The following is a 17,903-nucleotide window of genomic DNA, read 5'->3' as shown; positions in this document are numbered from 1 at the left end:
GAAAAGCTTGCAACAGAGACCCACCAAGTGGAAAATAAATAAATAAAATTAGAAGAAGAAAAAAAATCATACAATCTTCTGACCCTAATGGAGCAAACCTAAAATTAATAAAAGCTGATTTTCTAGAAAGTTTTTTCCTCCTATACTCTGCATCAGGGAAAAAGTAAATTTGATAAACTAAAGAAAAAGGTGAGACAGTTCTATAAATAAAAGCCTATTAACTATGCTTAAAAATTGTATTGAGATTACTAAAAATAGAGAAAATGCTAAGGAACTAATAAAGCAGACATAAGTTATGAAATAAGTAATGACATATGACAGCTAGTTATTGTATTGTGGGAGAATGGGACAGAATTAATAAGATATACACAAACTTCTGGCAAGGTTAATTTTGTAGAAATTTCTAACCAGAAGTTAGAATATCAAGTTTTGCCAAAGTGTACCAACTTTAACTCAAAAAATAATTTACTAAGAATCAGGAACAAAATTAGACTCTGGCAAAGAATTGCCTTGCATAACAATTTAGATATATTTTTTCCAGCAGTTTTTTCCACAAATTTAACAAGGATAACTCCATTTACACATAGAGTTTTTCCAGAATATTACAAAGAAAACTTGGTGATATGTTTTATAGATTGCCTAATGTTGATTCTTAGATCTAAGAGCACACATGACCACCCCAAAGAAGACACATCTCAAATTCATATACAAAAATCTTAAATTCTAGGAAATATATTTCTCTAGTAGTGATCTATGATGTCTGATTTGAGTTTATTAATGAGCTGTAAAATTCTAGTAGAGTGTGTGCCTTGAGAGTGTGGGTCACCATGCACATTGTATTTTGTGCAAAGTTTCTTAGTCCTGTAGTATGCTTACAGTCTTCCAGGGTAGCCCTGGGTAAAGACTTTTTAACACGCTCCCATTGGAAGATGGATGTCAGTGTTACCTAGTTAGAAGGACTCCAAGGAAAGGAGCTTATCAGTATAGTTTTGTGTTTGTTTGTTTTTTCTTTTCAGATTTAGGAAGTTGTGGCCATTTAAAGATTAACGAGCACTATAGGTAGCTCTCTCTTGGGACTCTTCAGAACAGGAAACCAGTTAAGTCCTCGCTTACCATGGTCTTATTGCTCCCCTCTTATGGCTACAGATGGGGAACAGGATGGAACCACTGGAAGTATGGATGCTTCTACCCAGGGCTTGTTGGAAGGCATTGGGCTTGATGGTGACACACTGGCTCCTATGGAGACAGACGAACCTACTGCTTCAGACTCTAAGGGCAAATCTAAAATCACACCTGCCATGGCTGCCAGAATCAAGCAAATCAAGCCATTGTTGTCAGGTGAGTGATTTTCTTCCTTCTATCTTTTTTAGAGCCAGGTATGGCTCTATTGTTTCCTTTTAAGGAAACTTTAAACTTGGTGGCTCGTTTTTAGGTATCTGCTGTGTGACAGGCTCTGTACTAATTGTGAGGGAGACAGAGATGAGAGAGTGGCTTTCTGAAAGCCAAATCTACCCCTCCTTTTCTTTCTACTCTTCTGCTACTGCAAATGACCTCTGATCCTACCATTTCCCTGAAATGGCTCACCAAGGTATCTAACCTCCTTATTGCTAAGTCCACTGGATACTCTTCAGTCTCCTCACTTTTCTGCAGCACAATGGTTGACCTACCACCTCTTTCTCAAAATGGTCTTTTCTTGGCTTTTGTGATATTAAGCCCACCTGCTTTCCTGTTACCTATCTGACTACTGTATTCAAGGCTGCTCTTCCTTTCTCTGTCATTCAAATGTAGCTGGCAAGTAATACAGTTGATGTGTGTTTTAATAGTTACTTTGCCACCTCTGTGGAAACTACAATAACATGATACAGGACTGCAGCCTACCAGGCTCCTCTGCCCATGGGGTTTTCCAGGCAAGAGTACTGGAGTGGGTTGCCATTGCCTTCTCCAAACATGATACAAGATCATATTAAAGATGTGCACTGGGGACCTCCCTGACTGTTCAGTGGTTGAGACTCCTTGCTTCCACTGTGGAGGGTGCAGGTTTGATCCCTGGTCAAGGAACTAGGATTCTGCATGCTGTGCAGTGCAGCGCCCCCCCCAAAAAATGCACTGACATGTTTTCACCATCTTTCCCCCCTTAATTTTTGGGGAACCTATTTTGTATGCCTACACCAATTTTGTATGTTTGCCACTTTGTGACCTCTTACAGTGAAGGAAAATAAGGACAATTTGCAATTGGGAGCTCTGCCCAAAGGAAAGCAAAACATGGTCTTTGGTGCTTCCATTTGTTATTTTAAACCCTGTTGAATTTTACATTCCATTCTAATTTGCTTAATTCTACTCCTTTGTTTTAATTTGAAAGTCTACTTCCACTTTCCCCAAATTGAAGGAAAATTGACCACCCAAGAAGATGCTGATGTTTACCTCTCCTTTCTTTGTTACACCTCTGAAACCTTTGAACATTCTGGGGTTTCTGTGTGGGCCCAGCCCATGCTTTTGATGTCTGTTTCTCTGTGCTTACTGGCCGTTTGTTTTTCCTCTTTTATCCTTGCTGACTACTTTTGAGCCACTTTGCTGTCTATTCACTTGAAAGCAATGGTGGAAAAGTAAAAATTTAATGTTTACATATATTAGGCTTTCAAAGTCTGGGCACACCCAACCTCCAGTCAGGTAGTACAAGTATCTATAGCCTATTCCCTCATTATAATTGGAAGATCCTAATGTAGTTCGATTGGAAAAGGCAGTGGCACCCCACTCCAGTACTCCTGCCTGGAAAATCCCATGGACAGAGGAGCCTGGAAGGCTGCAGTCCATGGGGTCGCTGAGGGTTGGACACGACTGAGCGACTTCACTTTCACTTTTCATTTTCATGCATTGGAGAAGGAAATGGCAACCCACTCCAGTGTTCTTGCCTGGAGAATCCCAGGGATGGGGGAGCCTGGTGGGCTGCCGTCTATGGGGTCACACAGAGTCAGACACGACTGAAGTGACTTAGCAGTAATGTGGTTCGATTAGGGAGAAGGGCTTGTTCCTTTCTTAAGCTTTATATCTCAGAACTTACTGAGTTTGGGAGGGAGGGTATGACATGTGGCGCCAATTCAAGTATAGCCAATTTTTTCACAGTGGGTTCATATGTTGTTTAGTTGCTAACTTGTGTTCAACTCTTCTGCAACCCCATCCAGTGTCCTTTGTCCATGGGATTTCCCAGGCAATAGTACTGGAGTGGGTTGCCATTTCCTTCTCCAGGAGATCTTCCCAACCCAGGAATCGAACCCACCTCTCCTGCCTTGACAAGCAGATTCTTTAGTACTGAACCACCAGAGAAGCCTGGGTTCATGTGCTCTGATTAAGAGATGTGCTCTGATTCAGACCTAGTCTTATCTGTGGATTGTGATGAAATGTTTATTTCAGAAATACTGTGACAGCATTTTCATTTGTGATTTTAAGAGTAATAAATATTCACTATATAAAAGGTACAGAGAAATGTTTTAAGAAAAACAGAAAAATACCCATGTTTAGATATTTTTTCTTTTTCTATAATCTCCTTTTACGTGTTTTATTTGGATTTTGCCTTTTTGGTTCAGCAATATATACCAAAAAGCCTCCTACAAAGATGACAATTTGAAATACTTGTAATCTATGTAATACCGTATTAGATTTTTATAAGAAGGCCACTTTTTATATATGTAGAGACAAGTCCAGGTGTTTCATAGAATATTTTGTGGGAGGAAGTAGTCAGTCATTAAAATGTATTAACAGTAGTGTATCTGTTATAATGAAACCGTTCTGGAAACACTGTACAGCCTTATTCTGACTTTTGGGTTCCAGCTTCCTCTAGATTAGGCAGAGCACTGGCTGAGCTGTTTGGACTCCTTGTTAAACTTTGTGTGGGGTCTCCTGTCCGCCAGAGAAGAAGCCATCATGCTGCCAGCACCACCACAGCACCGACACCTGCTGCTCGATCAACGGCCTCAGCCCTCACTAAGCTCCTCACAAAAGGCTTATCATGGCAGCCTCCACCATATACACCTACTCCACGCTTCAGGTGAGGTTCTGCTTAAGATGCAAAATCTAATTGGTTCCTTCTCTACTTGAATGCAGAGTGAATCACTGAATTAGAGGACTTAGAGGTCCCTTGTTTTACCCTAAATGTGTACCCCAAATACAGTGTAAGGTACTTGTTCTACCTACTCTAAAATACAGAGATTTTTAAAAGTATAATCAGACTGCATTTCAGTAACCTTGTGTTTAGTAGTAGGTGGAAACTGTCATCCTTTTTTGCCTTATAAATTTAATATCCAAACTAGTCACCCACTTGCATTCTAGTCAGTCAGTCACTTCAGTGCAGTATTAAATTTTACTCTTGGCTTCTATTTGAATTTCCCATTGTTTTTCTGGCTGCCCTAGAGAAGGTTAAATTTTTGCTTTTTCCCTCTTCCAGGCTGACCTTCTTCATCTGTTCAGTTGGTTTTACATCCCCAATGCTGTTTGATGAGAGGAAGTATCCCTACCACCTCATGCTGCAGAAATTTCTCTGCTCTGGAGGCCACAATGCCCTTTTTGAGTAAGGATCATGTTGCTTTACAGAGAAACATTGTTTGGAGTTTGGTCTTTTCTATTTGCCTTAGCAGCCCACAACTTTCTACGCCACCTATCCTATGATGATGGGATTCATAGAGATAGCCATTGGTTGTACCCTTTCATGGTTTAGGAACTAGTTGTATTTATGTCCATCTTCCTAGAGGGTAGGATTCAGCCTGTCCTTGGGCTGTCTTGTAACAGTCTCTGTTTTTCTTCATTTGGATTGCCATGTCTTATACATATTTTTCTAATAGACTTATCCTTTCCTACTATTTCTTTGAATATGATAATTTTTCTGCTGCTTTTGGTCAGAAGATTCGAAGTTTCACTTTGATTTTTTGTTGTTGTTGTAGCTTTAAAAATAAGGCTGGAAATGGTATTAATTTTACCCTAAATATGTGTAACAAATTATCACTTTGTCCACCTTAAACTTATATATGTTATATGTCAATAATATATCAATAAGGCTGGAATAAAAACCCAAATAAGAGGTAAAGTGCTATATTTAGCATCTTGTAATAATTATTATTGGAAAGAATATGAAAAAGAATACATATATAACTGAATCATGTTGCTGTTTATCAGAAACTAACACAACATTGTAAATCAACTATACTACAATTTTTTGAAAAGGGTAAAGCTAATAAATATTGGACAGACTAGAAGCAATATCTCCAAGAAGAGGAACTGGGAAGCTTTTGAATATGTCCCTGTCTTTCTCCCCACCCCCAATCTAAAATTCTAATAGTCCATCTTCACATTTTCTCTTATTTGAATTTAGAACATTCAATTGGGCTCTGTCTATGGGAGGAAAAGTTCCTGTTGCTGAGGGATTAGAACATTCAGATTTACCTGATGGCACAGGAGAATTCCTAGATGCCTGGCTAATGCTGGTGGAGAAGATGGTAAATCCCACCACGGTGCTTGAATCTCCACATTCACTGCCTGCCAAATTGCCTGGAGGTGTTCAGAACTTTCCACAGTTCAGTGCCCTCCGCTTCCTTGTGGTAACTCAGAAGGTGAGTATTCAGCATTCTAAAACCAGGAGTAATTTCTCATGCCAACTAGGTAGCTCCCACTCTCTTTCGTCCTCCTTAGTGAAATAATTTGGTGGAGAACCAGTGGATCCTAGTCCCAGATAGGGCTGCCTTGCATAATGGATTGCAGACCACTTGAAAATTTTCTGTGGTGTAAACCTTTGAACTCTAAACTCCAGATTGCAACTTCTAGGTTGGGTTTAATGCCCCCTTCTCTGTGCTTCCTTGGACCCCCTCAGTACTGCCTGAAATTTTGTTGTTGGCATTGATTGTGGAAGAACCGTCTCACAGATCTTTGACGTACTTTTCCTGGGTTTTGAATTGAGACAAAATGGTCTTCACATAGCTTTTCAAATGAATTACAGGCAGCGTTTACTTGCATCAAGAACCTGTGGAATCGGAAACCCTTGAAAGTGTATGGTGGGCGAATGGCTGAGTCCATGCTAGCCATCCTGTGTCACATCCTCCGAGGGGAACCTGTGATTCGAGAGAGACTGAGCAAAGAAAAGGAGGGATCTCGAGGAGAAGAGGATACAGGACAAGAAGAAGGTGGCTCTCGCCGGGAACCTCAAGTCAACCAGCAACAACTACAACAGGTGGGATTCTGACCTCACACTCCAGGGCCCAGACTTTGCACCTGAGAGTGTGTGGTCTGTGGGGTTTCTAAGTTTCTAAATGCCTGGTCTTATTAGGAGATAGGTTTAAATATGCTCTTTCTTACTTTTTCTCCCAAGAAAGCTGAAATGTCGTTTCAGTACTCCTAATAGGTAAAAGATCTGTCTCCTCCCAAGCATCTTGTTTAGTATTGGAATTCTTTTACGTATTCTCAGTAGACTGTGGCTGCCATGTTCTTCGGACGCAAACTGTCCTCAGCTACTTTCTGATGGATCTGTAAAAAGAAGGGACATTGTGACCCAAATTTATTTTCCAACACGAGCTTTTGGAAACCTTACTCACCTATAAGACTGTTTTCATTTTTTAAATTTAAAATAGTTGGAGGCTAGAAGTGGGGGAGGGGATGCACCTTATGATCCTGACATTTCAATCTCAAACAGCATTATATCTAGAGTCCTGTTCAAACGTCTTCTGTATGTACATGCCACATTTTTATTATAATAGTTAAGTGTTCACTTTAAGAAAACTTAGAAATATACCAAAATACTTTCTAAAGGCATTCATAATGTCACCACACAAGATAATCATTGTATCCTTATTTTCATCACTTAATTCTGTGCCTAATTTTTACCTAGCAGCATCATACAGAATGTAGACTTATACTGCTGTCTTTAAGAAACTAGGTCTTTTTTACTTCTTAATCATTCTTATATTGCTGGATATGTTGATTTTCTTATTGTTTGGTGTTGTAAAGCTGTGGTGTATAGCTTCATTCTCTACAAATCTTTCTATGCATCTCATGATTATTTCCTAGTTGTAGGTTTCCTGGGTCAGTTTTTTAGGCTCTTGTTCTGTTGCCAGTCTGTCTTCAAGAAAAGTGGGACCAAGTTTTGCTTCTATGTGTGAGTCTCAGTCTTAGAATAATCTTGCTAAGGAAGATGACCATCTAGCTGAATTTTCTTGAAGGATGGAATTGGGAATCACTTTGGCTCCTTGGGTCATTATGTAGCTCTGTTTAAATGGTATGGAAGCACCATGCAGAAAGGATCATTCATGTTATCTAACTGACTTAGCTTTATAAATATTCTCAGTTCGTATGAAGTTAGAAAAACTTGTCTCCATCTTAAAAGGATTCCTCTTTTTTTTTTTTTTTTTTTTACAATGTGTTTGGATTTCTCTCTTACCATGGTTCTTTGAGATCCTGCATTCTTTTTGTAGCTCATGGACATGGGCTTCACAAGGGAACATGCCATGGAGGCCCTGTTGAACACCAGCACCATGGAGCAGGCCACAGAGTACCTTCTAACCCACCCTCCCCCGATCATGGGAGGAGTTGTTCGGGTGAGTTGGCTCAGGGGCTCTGATCTCTCAGGGTGTTGGTATGGCTGCTAATGTGCTTTACTTCTCCATGCCAATATTTTCTTTACACGCTAACTCTTACAGCTCTAGAATATAAGGAGCAGACGCTTTCTCTCTCTTACTCAGGCAAATTTTCCTGGACTTTGCAAAAGAACTCTTAAATTATATATAGGCAGAAAGTAATAGGAGAGGCTCTCTTTTCTGAAATGCCAAATAGGTGGTCACATTGAAGATCCTTTCCTATTTAATTTTGTTGTGGTTTTTCCCTCTTGTTCTCGTGGTGACCAGGTAAGCCTAATTGAATTTGATTCTACAGAGCAGCATTCAGAGCCCTCTGTTCTTCTCTAAAGTTTGAGCCCAGGATGTCTGATTCCTTATGATTGGGGTATGTGTAGTTGCTGGATTTTCTTTTGTTGCTCTTTAGGATCTGAGTATGTCTGAAGAGGACCAGATGATGAGAGCGATTGCCATGTCTCTGGGACAGGATATCCCAATGGATCAAAGGGCAGAGTCACCTGAGGTAACTAGGAAACGGGGCTTCCAAGAGGGTCTGACACAGTGATCTTAGTGTTTCTATCAACATTCTGCTATTACTGTTGGGTAATTGCTGGAAATAAAGTCTAAACAAAGACATGGGAGTACTCATTCATCCCAACCTTGCCATCACTAGTCTACATTACATTGACCTGAAGCTTTATATGAAACAGATGAAGCATTACTATTATTGTCAAATAAGAGGCCCAAAATGTACTTGGTAGTGCTCATTAGGCCAAACTTGTCTGTCTTTATTACCTTGGAATCTAGGTAATAATTACTACCTACAGAGAATGCAGGACAATTGTCTACAAATGATTTTTGTGGGAGGTGATGTCAAATGATGCAAATAAGTTTCCAGCACTTTGAGGACTGGAGGTGTCCTGCTGTCTTTCCTTAGGCTGTATAGCTGCCTTTATACTCATTGCCACACCCTAATGAATGTACCACCTGATTGAGGAGAAGGTAGAGAATATTTATGTGGTAGGGCAGATATATTATTAGAGTCTCCTCACTTTCTTCCTTCAGCTGTACCATATCCTCTCACTCTTCCTTCCCTGCCTCTAGGAAGTTGCTTGCCGAAAGGAAGAGGAGGAACGGAAAGCTCGAGAAAAGCAGGAAGAGGAAGAGGCTAAATGTCTAGAGAAGTTCCAGGATGCTGATCCATTGGAGCAAGATGAGCTCCACACTTTCACAGATACAATGTTGCCAGGCTGCTTTCACCTTCTTGATGAGTTGCCAGACACTGTATACCGAGTGTGTGATTTGATCATGACAGCAATCAAACGAAATGGAGCAGACTATCGAGACATGATTCTGAAGCAAGTAGTCAATCAGGTAAGTTCTCCAGGGGCCAAAAAGTCTTTGAAAGGAAAAAACAAAGCTCTCTTTTTCTGTGTATCACTTCTTAGATTCATCTAAAATGTCAAAAATGTCTCTCACTCTTGAGCCAAATTAGGCCCCCTGAACTAACTAAATAAATGTTTTTCCCTCTCCTCCTATGTAATAATCTTTTGACAGATGAGTCCCCATTTTGATAAGTAGTTGTGACCTTTTTGTCTTTTTTAAGCAGTGTTTTTCTCGTTATGAAATTAATGTATGCTAGTTGTTGAAATATAATAAGAAATAAACCACCCTAAATTCCCACATAGCCAGTTAACATTTTGGTTATATTTCCTTTACTTTTTTATGATTTATTTATTTAAATCATTGTAATCTGATACTTTTAAGTTGAGAGACAGGAAGAAATTAAAAACTGATATATTTAAACATAATTTTAGTGTATGGAAACATCACAAGAGTAAAAGTCAAACTGGATAAAGCTTTTTCTTCCCCACACGATATGACCAATCTTTAGTTATCTTTATATCAAGAGCTTATAGAAGTTTAAGAAAACAAACCTTAATAGAATGGAGCAATTATATAAAATTCATTACAAGAGTTTTTCAACATGCATACTAAAGCATGACCAATGTTTCTAACATGCTGAGGTTTTGTTTGTTTGGTTATTTTTCCTCTGTTTTTCATGATAATTCTGAAGCAGGTATAATGAAAGATTTAAAGTGGGTAGAACCTTTGTAGAGTTGACTGTATATGTGCACCAGAAATTTTTAAAATACTCATTGTTTAAACTTAGAATTTAGACTTCTTGTAATCTAGTCTTAAGAAAATAATTTTTGGATGTGTTTCTTTAATAACATACATCTTCTTTTGATACAGACACCAAATGCCTATAGTAAATATGTTAATATTTACCCAGTCTCCTTCAATGAATGTGTTAGAGGTGGAGGGGGTATTTTACAAGGTTGAGAATGTTTTGACAAACCTCATCATACTCTATCTACAGTTATTTAACTTGGCTCCTTGCCTGCTTTTCTAGGTGTGGGAAGCTGCTGATGTATTGATCAAAGCTGCTCTTCCCCTGACAACAAGTGACACAAAAACTGTATCAGAGTGGATCAGTCAGATGGCCACTCTACCCCAGGCCTCTAACTTGGCCACTAGAATCTTGCTTTTAACACTGCTTTTTGAGGTAAGATTTAGACCTTTTGGTCCCTGTTATTCATTCATCAAAGAATCATCAAACACCTACCATTTGAGACACTGAAGAAGGTATAGAGAAATGTAGGACATGTCTGCATTTCATGAGCCTACAGTTTCTGATAGGCTATAATGCACGTGTGTGTGTGTGCTGTCACTCAGTCATGTCCAACTCTTTGCAACCCTATGAACTGTAGCCCGCGAGGCTCCTCTGTCCAAGAGATTCTCCAGGTAAGAATTCTAGAGTGGGTTGCCATGCCCTCCTCCCAGGAATCTTAAGTATAAAATACAGCATTCTGTGCTACATGAATGGTAATAATCTTGAGTTCAGGGAGGTCAATATACATCACTTCTGGATAATAAGAGAAGTACTTCTCAGAACAAATGTTAATTAATTGAATTGGGTCTTAGAGGACTAGAGGATGGGGTGTAATTAGAAGAAGGTACTTAGAATGACTGTAAGTTGTGGATTTCTTTTGGCTTCTCTGAGGAAATCTAATTAGCAGTGGGGTAGGATATGGAATTTGGTAATAGATGTCAAATAGAATCTAACTTGTCTTTCTGACCTGGTTAATCAGCAGATTATTTGAGGTAAAGTATGTTCTTGTTCCAACCAACATAGGAATTAGGAGGCAACTAACCTTGAACAAGTGACTCTTCATTTTTAGCTTATCATGTTTAATGGTAAAACCTGGATTTAATGGAGTAAACCCTTTATAGCATATTGGGGTTAAGTACAATATGTGTCATACTTTATGTCTACAGTCTTGGGGCTTTCCTTTATAATGGAAGTGGTGATTCTATAACGCTTGTGAATAGATACTTGTGGGAAAGATTGCAAAGTTCTGAATGCTGGGGGTCCCCAATAACATTATAATGAGAAATTACTCATGAGCCCCCCCCCTTTAAAAAAAAATCACAAATGACAGTCTTTCTTCTGGTCTTTTTTCCTATACGTTTAAACAGTCAGGATCAGAATGTTTAGAAAGTTTGTGTTCTTTCAAGTATTATATTATGAATATTTACCATGTCATGTATATATTATTCCATCTTTTCAATGTCCCCTAGTTTAAGTATCACCTATTGTTGGCCATTTATTTAAATTATTTCCAGTGATTTCCTGTTACATCAATAATGCTTTATGTAGCCCCTGTAAGAGGAACTATTAACTTTGTTGCTGTGTTTAATTATTCCATCTTGGATGATTATAAAGGTTCTTTGTAAATCAGAAGCTTTTAAGGTAGCCTAGATGACAGTTCTTAATGATATTAATCATACTAGTAATAGTTTCCACATTAAGCACATACTAATGTACACTCTGTTGGCAATTAACCTGGAGATATAAACATTATTATTCCCTTTGACCCAAGAGGAAACTAAGGCCTAGAGAATTTAAGTAATATATCTCAGATCACACTGGTAAGTGGTGAAAGTGGAATTTGAATTCAGCCAATTCCATTAGTGTTCACTCTTGTTTTATACCGTAGTAATCCTTGAAACTAAGTAGAAGTTGGTTTTTTTTTCTCTTTGATTAATCAATCAGGAATTGAAGCTACCTTGTGCTTGGGTGGTTGAATCTAGTGGCATCCTTAATGTCCTAATCAAACTCTTGGAAGTGGTTCAGCCCTGCCTACAGGCCGCCAAGGAACAAAAGGAGGTCCAGACCCCAAAGTGAGTGACCCTGTATCTCTCCTGGTTTCATTTCTATTTCTCTGGGCCTTTGGGCCCTCAAGTTTAGGACTTGAATCATGCAGTTTCCTGGGTGGGGCATGTATGGGATGAATCTTGGATGCCTTTTATGGTTTGAAAATTGTGCAGTACCTGATAAAATCAAGATAAGTTTTCCCATGTTGCACAAGTTTCTGGTTTGCCCAGAGTAAATCATTTCTTCTGCTCTAGGTGGATCACTCCAGTGTTGCTCCTGATTGATTTCTATGAAAAAACAGCCATTTCCTCAAAGAGGAGAGCCCAAATGACTAAGGTACATAAAACAGTATATGTTTTATATACCGTGTATATGGTGAGCAGAACAGCTGAGCTTCTTGAGGCAAGAATAGACCAGAAGAGAATGTGGGATAGTGGTATTTAGAAAAATGTAAAGCTCTCTGATCAAGGCATAAATCTCTTGAGGGATCTTAATAGAGTTCTCTTCTGAATTGGAAGTTAGAATTTAGTTTTTTTTTTATGGAGCTGCTTGCTAAAAGGTCCAAGAATTTACCCTGGAAGTAAATGTTAAAGATGTGTGCAGTTTCCGGAGGAGGAGTGGCTCTTCTGTTATGTGAAGGGCTGAGTGTGCAACAGTTCCTCCAAAAGCAAGTGCTCCTTATATAAAAATTATATATGCCACATCATCTCAGTACCTTCTCAGAAACAGAACTTTTGTTCCAGTACATCTAAAATAATGTTTACCTTTTGTGGAAAATAGTTGGAAACAAAAGGAAAGGATCACAGGATAAGAGTAGAGAGTGTTTTGTTCCTGTGGAGAAGCTCAAGGATGTGAGGGATAAGGTATATGAAAACTTATCTCTTGGTTTGCAACGTAAAATAAATGTCCAGTATATTTCCTTTTCCTGGGTTAGTTTTAGCAAAGAACACTGATGAAATGACTGTTGCTTCTAATAGTCAACATTATAAGGAAATACAGTAAAACTTTGTGCTCTTGTATTTAGTACCTACAGTCTAACAACAACAACTGGCGCTGGTTTGATGACCGCTCTGGACGTTGGTGTAGTTACAGTGCAAGCAACAACAGCACTATTGATTCTGCCTGGAAATCTGGAGAGACAAGTGTGCGTTTCACTGCAGGCCGAAGAAGATACACTGTCCAGTTCACTACAATGGTACAGGTACATGTTCACTCGATGCCGTAAACTTGATTGAAGGAGGGGAATGTGCTAAGTATGCCTTTCCATTTGTTTCTTCCAGAGCCAGCAGTCCTGACATATTATAAGAACAGTATTACCATTACTAAATGGGGTATAGTTTTCAGAGAACTGAGTCTTTCTAAAGCTATGTTTTAGGCCAGGAGTCTTGGCAATACTGTCCCACCTGGAAATCAATTTAAGTGTTCAATCAAGGATTAGGGAGTTGTTGGGATATGGTGCCTGCTCTACTGGAAAGTTTCATAACTTGCTGTAGGGCCTTGTGTATGCCACTCTCTTTCTTAGGACCTTCGGGCTTTTTTTCTGTAAATAATAGGGATGGGATAAATTGCCAAAATTCCTTCTTGTTATAGCATTTTGCCACTGAGTCCCAATTGCCCCATTTCCCCTTACAATTCTTTTTTCTGTAGAGATATTTTTGTCTGCTTGAATTCCTAGGTTAATGAGGAAACAGGGAACCGGCGTCCTGTGATGCTGACACTCCTGAGGGTACCACGATTGAATAAAAATTCTAAAAACAGCAATGGACAGGAACTAGAGAAGACACTGGAAGAAAGCAAAGAAATGGATATCAAACGTAAAGAAAATAAAACCAGTGGTATGGACTTTCAGTTTTTGAATCTTTTAAGGAGGGTCTTATAATAAAGCTAATGTTCCTTTATGGCTTAAATTCTGACCAGTTTCATCATGAGTGATTTCTTACCCTTCAGATTGCTTGGTGACTTAAAGATACGTAGTTTTTGTTTTTATATGCTTTTTCATCTGATCTTTGAATTGGTGTTTGGTGTATTTGTCTTAATAGCACCCAAGTGTTTGGTTACTTCAGAGGGAGAGGATGGAAGGAAATGTCAAGTTAACTGTCTGAACACTTCTCCCATTTGTAGATACCCCCTTGGCCCTAGACAGTACAAATACTGAAAAGGAGACAAGCCTGGAAGAAACAAAAATTGGGGAGATCTTGATCCAGGGCCTGACAGAGGATATGGTGACTGTTTTAATCCGGGCCTGTGTGAGCATGCTAGGCGTCCCTGTGGATCCAGACACTTTGCATGCCACCCTTCGCCTGTGCCTGAGGCTCACCCGAGACCACAAATATGCCATGATGTTTGCAGAGCTGAAGAGTACTCGCATGATCTTAAATTTGACCCAGAGTTCAGGCTTCAATGGGTTTACTCCCCTGGTCACCCTTCTCTTAAGACACATCATTGAGGACCCCTGCACCCTGCGCCATACCATGGAAAAGGTGAGTTTTTGGTGTCCAGTGGGGTTTAGCTTTATATCATACTTTGTTCTTCTTGGTCTCAGGACAGATCAACTTCTGGTTCTTCGGGTATATAGGTATGTGTTATATATATGCTCTGCCCAGCAAAATTTCCCAGCTGTGTCCTCAGGTGCTTGCTTAGATATGATAGATAATCCCATTGAGTGACATTTTAAAAGTACTAGAAAATAGGACTTTTTAACCCCTAAATTACTATAGTGATAGCTCTTATCCAGAAAGTCCTCTTCACTTAAGAGCCTATTTTCTAACCATTGTGTTTTGGGGATTGTAAAAATGAAATTTATCCTTGAATAACAAGTTTGAACTGCACAGGTCCACTTATATAAAGATTTTTTTCTAATAGTAAACACTAAAGTACTACCACAATCAGTTGGTTGAATTCGCAGATACAGAACCTCAGATATGGAGAGCCAACTAAAAGTTATCCGTGGATTTTCAACAGCATGGAGGGCTGGCGCCCCTAACCCCCACAGTATTCAAGCATTGATTATAGTAAAGTTTTTGGAATGTTTATTACTGGGAAAAGCTCTTTACAAATTGTGCACATGAAAACTGAGGTTTATATGTTAATTTTAGGAAACACATAAAGCAATAGAAGAAAGTAATTACAAAAATAAAAACCTTTATGACATCAACTTAAGACTTCAACAGAAGGGTTAGGGGCTAACATCTTACTAGTAAGACTTTTTTTCCACCCTACTTTACAGACTCTTCTTTCCTCTGCTAATTCTTCATCAGCAATCATCAGGTGAATGTTACTGAACTTCACTACCAATTTCCTCTCTTGGAACATTATTTCCCACATTTATATGTAGTGTTGATAGTCACATTTTTGTGCATAGCTTTGTCACATTTACAATTGTTTTTCTTATAAATGCTTAGAAATTAGATCAAAAGGTATAAATTATTTTGGTGCCACTTCATACTTCTTTGTGTATATGCGTATATATCTCACATTCTTCAGATAATTCTTCCTCAGCCAGCTTATTTGATTTCACCTGATAGGAGCAAAGCCAAAAGAAGGAGGGCTGTTAAAGACAACATGTACATTGATCCAGTGTTAGGAGACAGCCCAACAGAGAAGAAACAACTATATACACAGTATTCTGACTTAAAAACACTTTTAAAATGTTTAAAGCTTAACTTTTTTAAATGCTAGGAAAAAAATATATAGGTTCTTGTTGGATGACATAAAAGTTTCTAAACTTAAAGGAAATTTTATTTGGGGGTATAGGGAACAAAGGAATATCAGTGGCAGTATTAATGTATCAAGTGGCAAAATGTAAATGCTTGATAATATCCACTGCAGGTACGGGAGTGGAGAACTAGGCATACGCCTACTTTTTGTAGGAGTGGAAATTGATACAACTACATTGGAGGGTAATTTGGTATTGTCAGTTAAGATACTCTTTGACCTAGAAATTCTATGGCCAAGAATTTATCTGATAACTAAAGTCAAGTATGCCAAGGTACATATACAAGAATGTTCACTGTAGAACTGCTTGTAATATCAAGACTAGACATCCGGTGTCCTACAAAGGACAGAATAAATTAACAATGGCACATAGTGGAATTGCATTTTTCTGTATTTAAAGAATGAGAGGTATTTTACGATTTGGAGCCTGACAGGCAAGATAATAGAGGTTATTATGCTAAACTGAAGAGTATGGCTATAGTGTTTACTATTGGAAAAAAATCTCCATATAAGTGGACCTATCCAGTTTAGACCTGTTAAGGGTCAACTGTACTTTTACAACCTGAAAAAACAGTGTTTGGAAAATAGGCTCTTGGGTGAAGTAATCCTACAGGGAATGATCTTTAAAACATGAGTTTGGTGGAAGGTGTCCTAGTCCTTACTAACAAGTTTTAGTTCAAGAAACCTATACTCCTGGCTGTCACTATCCAAGACTGATGATTGACTTTGAAACTTTAGTTTTGTTCTTATAAAGTGGGTGTCAGTATTACCTATTTTTAGAGTTTGAACTATTTCTGATTTAAAATTGGGACGGCATGTGGGAAGGCTCAGAACTGGCACTTAAATTTGGGAGCTTTAATTTGGAGGAATGATCAGTGATCTAGATATGTTTCCCAGTTTCTATAAGGATTGTATATTGTCTAGTCTAATAGTTGATAGTTTGGGGGGTATGCTGAATGTTGTAACTTTTTTATAAGCCACATATTTTTGAATTGTGGAGGACTAAAACTCAAAAGACCCAAGTGTGTCTTCCTCCCAAAGATCAAAAGGCTTTCATCCACTGTCTTGAGGGAGAGCTTGGTTGGTATTTTAATCCTTGGTAACTCTTCCTAGAATGCAGTTTTGTTTTAGAAAGTGGTCTTTAATCAGGAGTGTCCTCCTCTTTACTAGGTTGTTCGCTCAGCAGCTACAAGTGGAGCTGGTAGCACTACCTCTGGTGTTGTATCTGGCAGCCTTGGCTCTCGGGAGATCAACTACATCCTTCGTGTCCTTGGACCAGCCGCATGCCGCAACCCGGACATTTTCACAGAAGTGGCCAACTGCTGTATCCGCATTGCCCTTCCAGCCCCTCGTGGCTCAGGAACAGGTAAGTTTACTCTTCTAGCCTTTGAGACATTGAGGTCTGTGGCTTAGTATAACTCAAAAAATTTTCTGTGAGGAAGCCTGTAGCTTGGAAAACTTCCTTAGGCAGGCATTGGGACAATGGCTTGTTGATCAAGTGGGTCAATTCAGAGGTAGTTCAGCAGCTTCTCTGGTCTTTGCCCTGTAGTAATTCCTGCCAGAGATGCCAAGAACTCATTCAGTCTAGTCCTTGCCTTGAAAGAATTTAGCTTGATGTGACAACAGGGATTACAAACGGAGTGATTGGTTTATAGGCAGAGTGATAATTGAGGGATAAGTGGACATGTGATTTATGCAGTAGAAAGTATGCAGTATCATCAATATAATCTTGCCAAAAATATTTGAACTATAATTATAAGGAAAAAGTTCGATGGGTACAAATTTGAGACATTCCATAAAACAACTGGCCTAGACTCTTTTCCAAAATATTAATGTCATGAAAGGGAAAAAATGCAAGAATCTTGTAGCTAAAAGGAGATGAGAGAAACCAGCAACCTTAATGGGATGCTGACTCTAGATAAAGGAGATTTGGAGAAATTAAAATATTTACTGTGTAGAAGATAATATAATTGTATCTGTGTTAAATTTCTTGAGTATTATTGTATTCTGGCTGTGTAGGAAAATATCCTTGATTCTTGGATTCGGGTAGACATATTTAGGAGTGAAAAATGGTGATTCTAGATGAAAAGTATATGGATGTTTTTGTACTAACCTTTCAGCTTTTCTGTGGGGTTTGGGGTTTTTTGGTTTGTTTTTTAAATTAAAAGTTGGGAAAGGGACTAATTATTTTGGGAGCCCCAGCCTGGCCCTGCCTGTGCTCGGCATTTCTCATGCATGGTCTCTTTTAATCCCCAAATTTTCAAGAATGAGAAAATTGAGATTTATTGAAATAATTTGGCCAAGATCCTGTCACAGAACTTGGTTTTAAAACCAAATGTCCCCAAATCCTGTATTCTTCTTTTACTATTTGATACTGCTAT

The 17,903-nt window shown here is 38.7% G+C and overlaps 1 protein-coding gene across 50 annotated transcripts in view; it reads left to right on the top strand.

Moving 5' to 3' along the window:
- The window catches only part of HUWE1 (HECT, UBA and WWE domain containing E3 ubiquitin protein ligase 1), a 157,971-nt gene that overhangs the window by 99,511 nt on the left and 40,557 nt on the right, over window positions 1-17,903 (top strand). For 46 of the 50 annotated variants that reach the window (XM_060407794.1, XM_060407783.1, XM_060407772.1 and 43 more), the window contains 15 exons: window positions 1,147-1,338; window positions 3,826-4,042; window positions 4,439-4,561; window positions 5,360-5,597; window positions 5,981-6,211; window positions 7,449-7,571; window positions 8,014-8,109; window positions 8,691-8,960; window positions 10,003-10,155; window positions 11,707-11,834; window positions 12,063-12,144; window positions 12,833-13,009; window positions 13,484-13,643; window positions 13,930-14,288; window positions 16,693-16,888. In XM_060407794.1, the coding sequence (XP_060263777.1) occupies window positions 1,147-1,338; window positions 3,826-4,042; window positions 4,439-4,561; window positions 5,360-5,597; window positions 5,981-6,211; window positions 7,449-7,571; window positions 8,014-8,109; window positions 8,691-8,960; window positions 10,003-10,155; window positions 11,707-11,834; window positions 12,063-12,144; window positions 12,833-13,009; window positions 13,484-13,643; window positions 13,930-14,288; window positions 16,693-16,888 (2,745 nt within the window). The remainder of the gene's footprint in view (window positions 1-1,146; window positions 1,339-3,825; window positions 4,043-4,438; window positions 4,562-5,359; window positions 5,598-5,980; window positions 6,212-7,448; window positions 7,572-8,013; window positions 8,110-8,690; window positions 8,961-10,002; window positions 10,156-11,706; window positions 11,835-12,062; window positions 12,145-12,832; window positions 13,010-13,483; window positions 13,644-13,929; window positions 14,289-16,692; window positions 16,889-17,903) is intronic. The other 4 variants (XM_060407790.1, XM_060407789.1, XM_060407795.1 and 1 more) reach the window with 1 other exon arrangement.

This window comes from Ovis aries, chromosome X (assembly GCF_016772045.2).
Source record: "Ovis aries strain OAR_USU_Benz2616 breed Rambouillet chromosome X, ARS-UI_Ramb_v3.0, whole genome shotgun sequence".
Classification (NCBI taxonomy): Eukaryota; Metazoa; Chordata; class Mammalia; order Artiodactyla; family Bovidae; genus Ovis; species Ovis aries.
This window is presented reverse-complemented; position numbering and strand designations above follow the sequence as displayed.